Source organism: Cyprinus carpio, chromosome B2 (assembly GCF_018340385.1).
Source record: "Cyprinus carpio isolate SPL01 chromosome B2, ASM1834038v1, whole genome shotgun sequence".
Classification (NCBI taxonomy): Eukaryota; Metazoa; Chordata; class Actinopteri; order Cypriniformes; family Cyprinidae; genus Cyprinus; species Cyprinus carpio.
In genome coordinates, this window is record NC_056598.1 from 30,570,409 (window position 1) to 30,586,393 (window position 15,985).

A 15,985-nucleotide genomic window follows, 5' to 3' on the forward strand; every position below is an offset into this window, starting at 1 on the left:
TTTATTAATATTATTAGTAATTTTATTTATAGAAATGTTGCCTTGGCCAAAAATAAATAAATGAATAAATATATATATATATATATATATATATATATATATATATATATATATATATATATATATATTATATATATATATATATATATATATATTGAGTTAATGTTTATTTTAATTCAAAGTAAATGTTAAATGTTGATTGTTTTAGTTTTAGTAAACAATAACCCTGGTGTGTTGTAGTAAATCTAGTTGTGTTGAATATAGAAAATATTTAGACTGATCAAAGCTAATCAGCTAATAAAACTAATCAAATGTTTCTCTTTCTCTCTTTCTCTGTCTTTATCTCAGGCCCGAGGAGAAACAGACTCTCAGTCGCTGTGGTTCGGTAAAGGAGGGTGAGTCAAAGTCAAACTCATCTCCACTATCTCTGATTACAGAGCAAACAACAACTAACACAAAGACATCAGTCGAGTGGACATGACGTTGATCTAATGCACACTTACATACTCTAGAGTTTATCTAATCAGATGCATGCCGTTAGGAAATGCATGAACTAATAAAATGCATAGCTTGAATGCAATGGTTAAAAACATCTGCCAAATGCATAAATGCAAAAATAGCAAGATTTCTACTTCTGTATTAATTAGAGATGACATACTGTATCTTGCTCTGCGCACTCTGTAATTTATTTCAAGGCATAATGGTTATATTGCTGATCACGAGGCAGTGAATGGATGTGATTTTCTGTGTGCTTTCAAGGAAGGGATGTTGTTTTCATGCAACATTATGCTTATGATTATGTCTGTTTCTCCAGGATGGGCGGAGCGCTGTACAGCATTGACAGCATGCCTGATCTGAGGAAGAGGAAGACCATTCCTCTGGTCAGAGATCTGGTGAGAAACTCTCATGTTTGAGTTTATGTTCAGTTCATCTGCACTGAGACAGATTGGTTTACTGGTTCCTGATAGTTTCAGTAGAAACTGGTCGCAATTACAAATCACAGTGCACTAAAAAAACTCAGAAGTACAAAAATGTCCAAAATTATCTAATAAGTAAAATTCACCCTAGTATAGAGTAAAACAAGCACACTTTAGTAATTGATAAGTACTACTTTAATGCATTTACTGTATCAGTGTTTCATTAGTGTTTTGATTGGCCCTTTGGGAAACACCACTTTCTCTTTTAACAGTTTTTGTCTTGTTTTCTTTGCCTCTGCTGTCTGGACTCAGGCTATGGTAAGGATTTGTTATAATTGCTGCATATTAAGGCACCATTGTTTTCTTTTGGTAAATGTTGCAATTATCAGTGTTTTATAAGTTCACGTCTTGGTAGACATTCTTGAGATCTCTTCTGAAGAGGAGACACATGTGAGAAGAACACATGAAACATCTGAGAAGACTCTATTTGCTCTCTATGTCATCTCACTGCTGTGTGATATTAACGATCTCTCGTGTGTGGTGTTTTAGTCTCTAGTGCAGAACTCTCGTAAGGCTGGAATCACGTCTGCTATGGCCTCTAGCACACTCAACAACGAGGAGCTGGTAAGTGAAACTTTAAATTAAAAATGCTTTTTTGTCACCCATTTAATACTAAAGGCTCCACTGCATGTGAAATGTTGTGGAAGCAGTATGTGAGTCTTGATGTTTTTGGTATTATTCAATTATTATAATTTTTTTTTAATAATTGTTAAATGCTATAACTAAAACAAAAACTAAAAATACTATGAATATTTTTTGACTATAACGCTGAAATATAATAAAATATAAATATTAGAGTTGAAGTACTTTAATGACTAAAACTTGAAATAAATTCAAATAAATTAAAGATAAATAGAATAATAGAATATTAAAACAACAAAACATAACAAATTACATAACAAATTACTAAAACTTTAAAATAAAAATGTAAACTGAAAAAAAGTTATGTTAATAAATATTATTTTATTTTGTAAAATAATTTTATTTTTATTCCTGCATAAACTAAATGTCATGGTGATGAGTGGAGAGATTTATTCTGATTAAAAGAAAAAATATTATCATTATTAAATGAATATAAAATCGAAATAGATAATTATATCTTTAATAAAGAATTTTTTGCATGCATTCAGTAAGAAAATATGAATTAATGCCATTTTGAATGCAATTTTATTTTTTATTCCCGTATAAACTAAATGTCATAGTGATGAGTGGAGATTTATTACGACAAAAAAAAAAAAAATTAGTTTTAAAAATATATAAATAATAAATATAATACCATTATATATATATATATATATATTGTATTAATAATAGCTTTATATTTTTAACATGCATTCAGTAAAAAAAATAAAATAAAATAAAATAAATACCATATTTTATAATTTTTTCTTTTATTCCTACATAAACTAAATGTCATGGTGGTAAGTGGAGAGATTTAAAACAAAACAAAAAAAACAATCAAATTAAATAACTAAATTTATTTTAAATAATTTATAATTTTAAATAATATTTTAATATAAATGATAAATGAATGAATATGTCAATGTATATCTTTAAATACTAAAAATGCTTCATAAAACTGAACATATGAGGATATTGTTCTGCCATAAAAGTATTGATTCAGTAACAGAATGACTAAATCTTCAACTAAAATCAAAATGGAATCTGAACAAATAAAAATAAAAGCTAATTTAAAATATACATGCATATGTATATACAGTGCCACTTGAAAGTTTAAGAAACCCCTTGCAGAATCTGCGAAAATGTGAGTAATTTTAACAAAATAAGAGAGATCATACAAAATGCATGTTATTTTTAATATAGTACTGTCCTGAGTAAGATATTTTACATAAAAGATGTTTACATTTAGTCCACAAGACAAAAAAAAAAGCTGAAATTATTAAAATAACCCCGTTCTAAAGTTTGTGAACCCTTGGTTGTTAATACTGTTTGTGGTTACCTGGATGATCCACGACTGTTTTTTGTTTTGTGAGGGTTGTTCATGAGTCCCTTGTTTGTTCTGAACAGTTAAACTGAACACTGTTCTTCAGAAAAATCCTCCATGTCTTGCAGAATCTTGAGTTTTCCAGCATCTTTTTCATATTTGAACCCTTTCCAGCAGTGACTGTATGATTTTGAGATCCATCTTTTCACACTGAGGACAATTGAGGGACTCCAAATCACATTTGAACATTGTTCACAAACTTTCAAGTGGCACTGTATAGTCCTTAAGTAACGCTGGTGTGTTTGTGCTCGTGCAGAAGAGTCACGTGTATAAGAAGACGCTGCAGGCTCTGATCTATCCCATCTCCTGCACCACGCCGCACAACTTCGAGGTGTGGACGGCCACGACGCCCACCTACTGCTACGAGTGCGAGGGTCTGCTGTGGGGCATCGCGCGTCAGGGCATGCGCTGCTCCGAGTGCGGCGTCAAATGCCACGATAAGTGCCAGGACCTGCTCAACGCCGACTGCCTGCAGAGTGAGACTTCTATTCTTACTGGGGCTGTCAATTTTTTTTTTTTTTCAAATTTCGAATATTCGTTGAATTTAAATAAAAATCCACATTCGAATGCAAAAACGGTGCATTGAAATTTTAGGTGTGCATTAAGTGAGTCATTGCATTTTAATGGTTTTGTTATTTTATCAAGTTGAAGCCACTAGATGCGCTGCTGTGTTGTTAATTACTAATATTGTCTCGCACAAAAGAGCCGCATGTTTAGAAAGCCATGTAAAATTAATGCAAGTTCAACTTTAGAAAAACATATCTCGAGACTTTTATGGCGTGTTTGTATTAAACTATGCATACATGCATGATGCTGTTTTGTTTATAGTTAAGCAACTTAATTATAATTGGTTTATAAACATTATTTTAAACATACTTTTTTTCACAGATAGTAATGTTATCCTATGCTTTGAATAAACGTGCATTAGTAATATTTTGCTCGATGCGCCCTCTTGTGGCCTCAGGAGAGAAGCCAAAAGCCTAACTGAAATTATGCATTTTAAATTCGAATATAATTCTAATTTTGATCATATTTAAATAAAAAATTCAAATTTTGACAGCCCTAATGCTTACAGTGTGTGATTGTGACATATGGGGCTGGGGAGTAACTAACTAAAAGTGTCAATGATACCTTTGATTTGATTTTAACATATTTCCTCTTTAACTCTTTCCCCGCCAAACACAGAATTTTCCGGGTTTACGTGTTTTCACTGTTATACGCTTGGGGGGGAGGGACTATGAATGAGTCTAGAAAGTTTTGATCAAAAACACAGATGAGGAAGACGCCGAAACGTGCAATTTCATATGTATGCATATATGCATATGAAAAATAATGCCATCATTAACACTAACCGCATATAAATGAAAACTGCCTGATGTTACCGAGTGAAATGTGGATCCAGGAAGTGGCCTGTGCAACCTTTGGGAGCTCAGCTTTTTGCTCAAAGTGTTACTTTTTTTATGAAGCCTGCCTACATTCAAGTGTTGATAAAAAAAGAATGCTTGAAGCTAGAAGAAGACAGATTTTTTGGTTTAAAAGTAGAGTTTTGTGTTTTTTTTTCATACAACAAAATATTCTGGGGGGCCATGAAATTTTAGTGAAAATCATCATAAATGCCAGCGTTGAAAGAGTTAATTATCTTTTAACTTTTTAACTTAACTTTTAATTATTTTTTTTTTTTTTGTCAAAAAATGTGGGTGGGGAAAGAGTTAATTATCTGTGAATATGTGAATGAAATGGGATGAAAACTATATTTTTGCAAGCAAATGCAATGTTTCTTGCAAAAACACAAAAGTTTTGAATGGGGAAGCATTGAAATATAATTTTTCCTCCCAGCTCATGTTTTTGAGTCCCTTTAGGGGCTTTTTATTGACCAAACATTATTTTTGTAGTGTAATTGATCTATTTATTTATAGAAATATATATAAAATAAATATCATATGAAATTGATTTGAATAATAATTGTTTTAAATGATAAACGTTTAATTCTGAAGTGCATTCAATAAGAGTTCAGTAGTAAACTGAATATATTATATATCATTTAGTCATTAAAATAATGATTAATAGTAAATATCAATTAATATATTTTGAAATTAATTAAAATAATTATTGTTTTAAATAATAAACGTTTTATTTTTAAAAAGCATTAAATTGGAGTTCAGTAATAAACTGAACAGAGTATATTGTTTAGTCATTAAAATAATGATAAATTATAAATAAATATCAATAAATATAATATGAACACATTTAAATAATTATTGTTTTAAATAATAAATATGTTTTCTTTTTAAATGCATTCAGTAAGAGTATATTGAGTATATGGTCTAGCATTAATTAGTGTGTTAATATTAGATTTTAAACGTCTTAATCCTAAACATGATATAAGTTTGTGCATGACTGATGTTGTGGTGTGATGGTCAGGAGCTGCTGAGAAGAGCTCGAAGCACGGCGCTGAAGACCGAACGCAGAACATCATCATGGTTCTGAAGGACCGCATGAAGATCCGCGAGCGCAACAAACCCGAGATCTTCGAGCTGATCCAGGAGGTGTTCGATGTTCCCAAGGCGAGCCACGGGACGCAGATGAAACAAATCAAGCAGAGTGTTCTGGACGGGACGTCGAAGTGGTCAGCCAAAATCAGCATCACAGGTGAGCTCGGAATTACAGTTATCAGGGATTTCAATATTTCAATATATAACTAGTGGTCGACCGATATATCGGCCGATATTTGGCATCTTTCAAATATTGGCATCGGCCGATAACCATTAACACACGTTTTTTCTGATGCCAGACTTTTATTTTAACGTTACTGAGAGCAGCAGCACCGCTGAGAGAGGCAGCGCCGGAGCACACAGTGCTCACATACTCCCTCTTGTTCGCTGTCTTCGTTAACAGTTCTGTCTAATAATCCGATAAAGCTGTTAAACTAAGGAATTAAAATGTATACAAAAAGTATTATAACGATTGCTTTTATATTATTAGAAACAGAAAGGCAAACATTATAATACTTTCTTGTCAGCAAATATGCATTTACATCATTTAAACAAATCTTTAAACGGACCTTGCAAACTTAGTCGAATCCAGAATCTACTGAGATCATGTGAAGTGTGCATGATCGCGTGTTCTCTGCATGACTTTCGGTCCATGCAAATTGAATGCTTTAAACATTAAATCAGTGATTTCAAATTATGCTGCGCCTTATGCATTTGCCCACTGTCATATTCATGTCATTTTCACTGTTTGCTGTATGTAAATAAGTGTTACCTTGGCTTTATTTGAAAAAATATGATTCCCAAGAATACTGAGTGCCCTGCTGGTTACAGTTTACTTCCTTTTTAATTACATTTTTATTAAATATTTATTTATTTGTGAAAAATACTTTGTCATCAAAAATATAAGTACGTTTATTTTACAAATTTATTTTTAAATCCATTTTCAAATTTTCTGTAATGTTAATTAAAATAAATCCAATTATATTGCCTATATATCGGCCACCCTGCTTTCCAAGATATCGGCAGTCAAAAAACCAATATCGGTTGACCACTGTATGTGACCCGTGCTGGGAGAATGAGTCGGGATTTGCACTGAATAATTTTGAGCTACAGACAAAATAAGTGAAAATTGTAAATTTGAGGTTTTCAAAAAAAAATGAGTTCATTAAGCCCTTATCTAGCGATCCCGATGCTCCAAATAGTAATTAAACATCTAAAATGATCTTTGTTTCTACGTTTTCTGAGAGGAGTACATTTTCTCCGCTCTTGCTTTGGAACCTTCAGAAAACATTAATTCCATTTTTCTCAGAACTGAGTTTGCTGACTCTAATGACTAATTTTTCATCTGATTCCAACAAATCATACAATGTGAAAATTAAATTAAATTAAAATAAAACTTAATTAACTACATTTTGAAAATGTGCTCATTGTGACTAATTTTGCCGGCACAGGTCACATGTGTTTGCATCGTCTCTAAAGACATGATTTTCTCTGTCAGTGGATTGTGCTCAGGGTCTGCAGGCGAAGGATAAGACGGGTTCGAGTGACCCCTACGTCACGGTGCAGGTGGGCAAAACCAAGAAGAGAACCAAGACCATCTACGGCAATCTCAATCCCATCTGGGACGAGAGCTTTCACTTGTGAGTTCATGAACGTTCGACTTGAAGCAAAATGTGAAATCAAAATCAAACTTCTTTTTGTATTTGCTTATTTATTATTATCCAACACTTTCTTAAAAACTGTATGTTGATTCTATGAGGTACGTAAGGTTTTGTTTTACTTATATGTGGGTCAAAGATGTCCGCATCAAAAGAAATGTACAAAAGTGATTTTGTGTCCATAGAAAGCACATTAAATGTAAGTAAAATGTCTACTTTTAAGGTTTCAAATAAGTTTTTGGAGAATAAAATGTCAAAATTTGGTTGAAATAATGTTACATTGTCATTCAGTGTAACACAATATTTATGCAAAAAATTCAAACAACATGCTTATTCTGATGTGCACATATTAAAATATCTAAAAGAATAATGGAGCATACTTAATTTTATTGTGTTTTAAATTAGTAAAAAATTCTTACTGACAAATGGGCAAAACCTAGGATAGTGGCAAATGTTAAAAATGTAAAATTACAACTCATTAGTATTTGGGGTGAAATTAATTAGTCTTTTAATATGTCATAAATAGATTTTTGTTGTAAATATGCCTGACGAGATTGTTACACTGAATGACATTTTACTGGGTGTCTTCTGTAAATCAGGGGAAAATGTATGATGTTTATTTTTTGCTCAGAAAAACAAAAACAAAATTGCAATTAAATAAAACAGAAAACTTTTTGCATTTTTGGGGGGGAAAACTACAACAGTTTAAAGCAGTATTACACTTTTTTTTATGCTTAAACACTTTTTCGTCTTTGACCCATGTACATAAGAAAAATAGCTTTGTTACAATAATAAATATTATTTGTAGCATCAAAAAATAACAAATAAAACAGAAATAAATAACTAAATAAAACTGGGTCTTATTATGAATAATTCATCAGTGCATTTTATTATAAAGGAAAAAAGTTTTGTTTTAAGCGTCGTTATTTTATGTTATGTAGTGTAATGTTATTTTTACTTTTTATTATTTGTTTCATTTTAAGGTTTTATAAATTTTTTGTATGTCATATTTATTTCTTTATTTATTTGATAAATATGTCTCATTTTTTTTTTATTAAGTTTTAGCTTTTAACTTTACTTTATGTTTTAGTTATTTGTGACCCTGGACACAAAACCAGTGAAATACATCATCTGAAAGCTGAATAAATAAGCTTTCCATTGATGTGTGGTTTGTTAGGAGGACAATTTTTGGCTATTTGAAAATCTGGAATCTGAGGGGGCAAAAAAAGTCCTTAGCAATGCATATTACTAATCAAAAATTAAGTTTTGATATATTTACGTTAGGAAATTTACAAAATATCTTCATGGAACATGTACATGGTTTTGGGGGATTTTTAATGTCTATATAGTTTTTATTTATGTGTTTCTCACTGTTTTTTGTTGGTTTTTGGGGATTTTTTGTAATGTCTATATAATTTTTATTTATTTTTATTTCAGTTTTGGGTATTTTAGTACATCAGCTTAAACAAAATGAAAATGAGAAATGTTTAATTTTTTTTTTTTTTTTTTTTTTGGTTAAAATGTATTTTATTTGAAGTAATGAAAAAGTTTTTAAAGATTTAGTTTTAGTCACAACAACCCTGATTTCAAGTAATGAAAATGTTTATATAATGTAAATGTTTTTAATTTAACGATAATAACCCAGGTTGTGTCTGTGGTGTTGCAGTGAGTGTCATAACTCTTCCGACCGGATAAAGGTGCGCGTCTGGGACGAGGACGATGATATCAAGTCTCGTGTGAAGCAGCGGTTCAAGCGGGAGTCTGATGACTTCCTGGGACAGACCATCATTGAAGTGCGAACGCTGAGTGGAGAAATGGACGTCTGGTACAACCTCGGTCTGTCAGAGTCGTCGCATGGTTATTTTAGCTGTATCTCTATGAATATGATCTTGGAGGAATTATTAGATTCTCTCTAAACAGACAAGCGCACGGATAAGTCGGCTGTATCCGGAGCGATCCGCATGCACATCAGTGTGGAGATCAAAGGAGAGGAGACTGTGGCTCCGTACCACGTTCAGTACACCTGCCTGCATGAGGTACACGCACAAATCATACTTATTAAACATACTGACATTATATTCAGATATAGTACGTTTTTGATGCATCAACCCAGCTAACAGAGAACATTCTCACAACTTTCTCTAAGGTTTTTAAAAGTGTTCTTAAAGTAATGTTTATGTAACATTCTTATGAGTATTAATATTTTATATACATTCTTATAACATTCAGATCAGTATTCTCCAAACATCCTTATGATGTTATTTGTATTTGATGAATGTCCTTAGAATGTAACTTTTAAATAACGTTCTCGTGACAAAAAGAAAACAGGGTTTTAACAAAATTTGAATGTTCCATAATACATTTTTAACACTCTTAGAATCATAAAAGTAAATGGCCAAATAACATTGTTTTGTATAAAAATAAAGTTGGTAGAATGTTGGAAGAAACGTTTTTGTAACCTTTAAATCACAACAAGAGAACTTTGTAACGTTCTTAGAATATTAAAGTAAACGTTCAAATAATGTTATATTTTGGGTGAATTTTTTATTTTTTTTTATTTTAGTTTTGGTAATTTGGTTATGTGCATTTGTCATTTTTGCATTTATTTAAAATTTTTTTATATCACATTTATATTTTATATATATTAAAAAATACACATTAAAACTCAAAATCACAAAAATATCACATTAAAATTTTTTTTTCATCATAAAAAAAAAATAAAAAATTATATTTCCATCTTTGTTTTTAAGTTAACAACCATGTTTTTATTGATATTAAACCTGCTGGAAACTCATCACTCACACCTGGTTAGGACGTGATGTAGAACTGAATCAGTGTAAAGATCTTGACCCTCAGGATTAATCAGTGAGTCCTCTTCCCATGATGCTTTGCAGCACATCTTCCACTACACCACAGAGAAGCAGAACAGCGGCGTGGTGAAGATCCCTGATGCCAAAGGCGACGACGCCTGGAAAGTGTACTTCGATGAGACGGCGCAGGAGATCGTGGACGAGTTCGCCATGAGATACGGAGTGGAATCGATCTATCAGGCCATGACGTAAGCAGAGAACGACTCCATATTTACAATACTGATTATTATATGTGACCCTGGAGCACAAAACCAGTCTTAAGTGTCAGTTTTCAAAAATGAGATTTATACATCATCTAAAAAGCTGAATAAATAATCTCTCCATTGATGTATGGTTTGTTAGGAGGACAATATTTGCTGAAATACAACTATTTGAAAATCTGGAATCTGAGGGTGCAAAAAAATAAAAATACTGAGAAAATCATCTTTAAAGTTCAAATGAAGTTCTTAGTAATGCATGCTACTAATCAAAAATTAAGTTTTGATATATTTACGGTAGGAAACTTACAAAATAGGAAACGGTGATGGAAAAAATATCAAATAGCAGGAAATAATTATATTACAATTCTTTTGTGTTTGAATACAAAAGTTTCCGGTTTTCCCTGAAAAGCTTTACTTGTGTTCACAGTTCTTTTGTGTTCTCTCTGCAAAGTTTTGCTGATTGAAATAAAATGAAATGGGAGGAAAAATTATATATTTCCATCATCTTCTCACCTTAGGGGCTCCGTAATGACTAAATTATGTTTGTTATTTTATTAAATTTAAAATAAAATGTAGATAGTTTATCTTGTGAGGCCATAAATACTATGAAGACTTCATTTTAATTTTTCTTGTAGTAAAATAGAGAGTTGTTTTTAAGTCATGCTGTAGAAAGAGTCCAAATTGTGTCACTTTCTTTGTGTTACAATTTTTGGAATCTTTGTTAGATTTTATTTTATTTATTAATTTTTTTGGAAAGTGATTGATTATTAGATCATATTGTAATTATTGTACTTTTTTATTTAGTGTTAGTTCAGTCAAATGATAATATTTTTTGATAATAGTTTGTATATAGTTTAGACAACAACAAACATGGGTGATAAAAATGTATCTTATCTGTGGTGTGACAATGAAAATCCAGTACATTGAATTTAATTATCAGTTATAATTTGTTGATGCATTGCAACATATAGAAAAGCAATCATAATTAAATCAAATTTTTGAATTTAGAATATTTTTGCTTCTGTTAACTGAAAACCATAATAAAATGAATAAAATAGAAATCAATAATTTGTGAGCTGGTCTAATTTTCAGCTACAGGCAAAAGAAGTTAAAAAAAAACAAAAAAACAAAAACGTTTTGGTCGAAATTTGAGGTTTTCACAAAAATTTGTTCATTAAGCCCTCTTCTAGAGATCCCAATGCTCCAAATAGTAATGAAACGTCTAAAATGATCTTTATTTGTACGTTTTCGGAGAGTCCTCTGGTTTCTCTGATGTTAATGAGCATCAGTGAGCTGTTCGTTGACCCACGTGTGTATTCAGAGCACTGCTGGAAACACCTCGTTAGCTTCCTGCCACCAAAGACGAGGACGTCCATAATAATGAGGACATGATTCATGTTCTGATCAGCGGTCAGATCACACTGAGTCTCAGGAGACGCTGAGTGAAGTGTGTGTCGTGAGTGTTAAAGACAACCAGCAGACTGTGCTGGAACGGGAAAACTCAAGCTTCGTTTAATCAATATTCCTCATTAGCTGGACGCTATCACAATCTGTCTTTAAAATGATGTTAAATGTTATACAGTACAGACCAAAAGTTTGGAAACATTACTATTTTTAATGTTTTTGAAAGAAGTCTCTTCTGCTCATCAAGCCTGCATTTATTTGATCAAAAATACAGAAAAAACAGTAATATTGTGAAATATTATTACAACTTAAATTATTGTTTTCTATTTGAATATACTTTAAAAAAATAATTTATTCCTGTGACTGCAAAGCTGAATTTTCAGCATCATTACTCCAGCCTTCAGTGTCACATGTAACATCCAGTCTATCACATGATCATTTAGAAATCATTCTAATATTCTGATTTATTATGAGTGTTGGAAACAGTTCTTCTGTCTAATATATTTGATGAATAAAAGGTTAAAAAGAACTGCATTTATTCAAAATAAAAAATTCAAATAATATATATTCTAATAATATATTTTCATTACTATCACTTTTTATCAATTTAACACATCCTTGCTGAATAAAAGTATTGATTTTATTTAAAAAAAAGAAAAGCAAAAAAAATTACTGACCCCAAATTACTGACCAGTAGTGTTATATTGTTATTACAAAATATTTATATTTTAAAAACATAGCTTTTTTTTTTCATCACTTTTTATTCATCAAAGTATCCTAAAAAAAGTATCACATGTTCTGAAAAAATATTAAGCAGCAGAACTGTTTCCAACTTTGATAATGAATCATCATATTAGAATGATTTCTAAAGGATCATGTGATAATGATCCTAAAAATTCAGCTTTGCATCACAGAAATAAATGATCATTTAAAGTATAATAAATTTAAAAACAATTATTTTAAATTGTAATAATATATCACAATATTGAAAAAAATTTCTGTATTGTTGATCAAATAAATGCAGGCTTGATGAGCAGAAGAAACTTCTTTCAAAAACATTAAAAATAGTAATGTTTCCAAACATTTGGTCTGTACTGTATATTTAGCTGAGTTCAAAGATGGCATATAAGTATTTGGTGCAGGAATTGTAAAGCATCAATGAGATACGATTGGTTGTGAAAATTGTGAGTTTAACATTTTCAAATTCAATTAGAAGTCATTATGTGACAGTGTTGAGAAATATAGAGTATGACGTTAAATTTAATTAGTAGCATCTCTGATTACAGGCAGAATTACTGTAAAGTTAAGCCGTTCTTTACTGTAGTTGAAAATGACTTTAATCATGGTAAAGATTTTGAATGAAAGTTGGTGATATCGTGGAAAACATTTTGGTTGAAACTTGCATAATTGTAAAGATTTTTATTTAAAAAAAATACTTGTATTTAAAGATTTTGAATGAAAATTACTTTATTTTAAATTTGTGATTGAAAAGTTATTTCATTATTGTAAAGATTTTAGTTGAAAATTACTTGTATTGTGAAAAAGATTTTAAGTATTACTTTTACTATTGTAAATATTTTGATTGAAGATTACTTATTGTGGGATAGATTTTAGATGAAAATGACTTGTATCATGGTAAAGATTTGGATTGAAAATACTTTTTATTGTGTTGAGATTTTAGCTGAAAATTATTTCTATTATTGTAAATATTTTTTGGTTGAGAATTACTTGCATTGTGCAAAAGATTTTGTTTCAAAATTTTTGGCTGATAATTACGTATATCATGATAAAGACTTAGTTTGAAACTTATTTTTATTATTGTAAAGATTCTGGTTAAAAATAACTTCTATTATTATTATAAAGATTTTGTTCGAAAATGACTTATATTGTGTATATTTTTAGTCATATCGTCCTCCTCTTATTTAACAGGGATCTGCTAGAAATGCATAAAGGAAATGTGTTTATCTTCAGTCCTGTAGATGTAAGTAACCTTGTTCTCTGTGTTTGTGTTCAGGCATTTTGCGTGTCTGTCGTCGAAGTACATGTGTCCTGGTGTTCCTGCGGTTATGAGCACACTGTTGGCCAACATCAACGCTTACTACGCCCATACGACACAATCCTCCAACAACGTCTCTGCCTCCGACCGCTTCGCTGCCTCCAACTTTGGGGTCAGTTCAGATTTCAACCACAAAATGACCTGCAAAACACTAGTGTGTAGATCTTACACTTTACACTCTTACACGTTCGGGGTGAGTAAGATTGGTTTTTTAAATAAGTTAATACCTTATTTCATCAAGGCTGCAATTTCTAATTGATCAAAAGTGACAGTACAGACGTTTATAATGTGACAAAAGTCCTCATTTTGTCCTCATCTGTAAGTCGTTTGGATAAAAGTGTCTACTAAATGACTAAATGTAAAAGATTTATATTTCGAATAAATGCTGTTCTTTTGAACTTTCTATTCATCTGTGAATCCTGAAAAATAAAATGTATCACGGTTTCCACAAAAAAATGTCAACATTGATAATAAATCAAGTAAAGTCACCTTTATTTATATAGTGCTTTTTAACAATACAGATTGTGTCAAAGCAGCTTTACAGTATTAAACGAAAATGTGCGTCAATAATGCAAAAGGGCAACAGTAAATACTCAATTTTCAGTTAAAGGCAGTTCATCATTGAATTCAGTGATGTCAGCATCCAGCTCAGTTCAGTTTAAATAGTATCTGTGCAATAAAGTTGACAATGTCGCTGGAAAATTAGTGTCCCCAACTAAGCAAGCCAGAGGCGACAGCGGCAAGGAACCAAGACTCCATCAGTGACAGAATGGAGAAAAAACCTTGGGAGAAATCAGGCTCAGTCGGGGGGCCAGTTCTTCTCTGACCAGACAAACCAGCAGTTCAATTCCAGGCTGCAGCAAAGTCAGGTTGTGCAGAAGAATCATCTGGTTCTTGTGGTCTGTCCCGACGTTCCTTCTAGGAGACAAGGTCTTCACTGGGGATCTGTCTCTGTTTCTAGTTGTCCTGGTCTCCGCTGACATTCAGGGCTGTCGAGGTCATCTCTAGGTGCTGATCCACCATCTGATCTGGATACAGACTGGATCTGGTGGCTACAGTGACCTCGGAATAAGAGAGAAACGGACTAATATTAGCGTAGATGCCATTCTTCTAATGATATAGCAAGTACATCAGGTGTTATGGGAAGTGTTCGCTGTTCCGGTTGACCTAATTAATGCAGCCTAATAATCCTTTAACGGATTTGGATATTAGAAATGTGTTAGTGTGTTATGTGTAAGCCAGGTTAAAGAGATGGGTCTTTAATCTAGATTTAAACTGACAGAGTGTGTCTGCCTCCCGAACAATGTTCAGTAGACTATTCCAGAGTTTGGGCGCTAAATAGGAAAAGGATCTGCCGCCCGCAGTTGATTTTGATATTCTAGGTATTATCAAATTGCCAGAGTTTTGAGAATGCAGCGGATAGCAAACGGTCGGTTTAGCCAGTCTGTCTGCTTCCTGACCTGGGCCCCAGTTAGTCAAGTACAAACTCTTTAAGACTATGTGCCATATTTCTAGACAGAAGACCCAGGAGGATGAAGACCATCTCTTTTCAGCAGGTCAGGTCTGCCCCAAAAACTCGTCCAATTGTCTATGAAACCTATGTTATTCTGTGGGCACCACTTAGAAATAATCAGAAATGTTTCTCGAGCAGCAAATCATCATATTAGAATGATTTCTGAAGATCATGTGACACTGAAGACTGGAGTAATGATGCTGAAAATTCAGCTGTGCATCACAGAAATAAATTACATTTTAGAATAGAAAACAGTTGTAGTAATATTTCACAATATTACAGTTTTTACTCTGTTTTTTATCAAATAAATGCAGCCTTGATGAGCAGAAGAGACTATCAAAAACATTAAAAGATCTTGCCGCAGACTTTTGCTTAGATGCATCAAAATGTATTTTAAAAAAAATTAAACATTTATTTTAAGTGTATCAAAATAAACTATAAAATACAGCAGCCACACAATGTATAAAAATAAACTACTGTATTTTTGTATTTTAAAAATACTAAAAAAATACTTTTACAAGGTAGCATGAAATTTCTTGGCAAACCTTCCATTAATTGGCCTGTTTGATCTGTCGCTTCATGATTACACTGACTCAGGTGATTAAATAAACAGTGTTTGATAGTAACAGCTTTTCTCTGCCCGAGTCATGCAATAAATCTGACATATGCAAAAAATATTCACAAATCTATGTGATCTCCCAGATGAAGGTTAGGTTTAAAGTAACCAACAGTTTAATGTTTAACAGTTTGTGAATGACTCCTAATTGTGTCCTAATTTAGTTACTTGGTGTTTGGGAACGAAGGGCCTAC

At 31.8% G+C, this 15,985-nt stretch overlaps 1 protein-coding gene across 2 annotated transcripts in view; it reads left to right on the forward strand.

Annotated features, from left to right (window-relative positions):
- LOC109065743 (protein unc-13 homolog A-like) overlaps positions 1 to 15,985 on the forward strand; it is an 80,029-nt gene that overhangs the window by 36,522 nt on the left and 27,522 nt on the right. The window contains exons 12-22 of one of the 2 annotated variants that reach the window (XM_042719111.1): positions 349 to 395; positions 815 to 893; positions 1,230 to 1,235; positions 1,467 to 1,541; positions 3,239 to 3,458; positions 5,404 to 5,631; positions 6,973 to 7,114; positions 8,799 to 8,968; positions 9,053 to 9,168; positions 10,027 to 10,190; positions 13,621 to 13,774. In XM_042719111.1, the coding sequence (XP_042575045.1) occupies positions 349 to 395; positions 815 to 893; positions 1,230 to 1,235; positions 1,467 to 1,541; positions 3,239 to 3,458; positions 5,404 to 5,631; positions 6,973 to 7,114; positions 8,799 to 8,968; positions 9,053 to 9,168; positions 10,027 to 10,190; positions 13,621 to 13,774 (1,401 nt within the window). The remainder of the gene's footprint in view (positions 1 to 348; positions 396 to 814; positions 894 to 1,229; positions 1,236 to 1,466; positions 1,542 to 3,238; positions 3,459 to 5,403; positions 5,632 to 6,972; positions 7,115 to 8,798; positions 8,969 to 9,052; positions 9,169 to 10,026; positions 10,191 to 13,620; positions 13,775 to 15,985) is intronic. The other variant, XM_042719112.1, reaches the window with a different exon arrangement.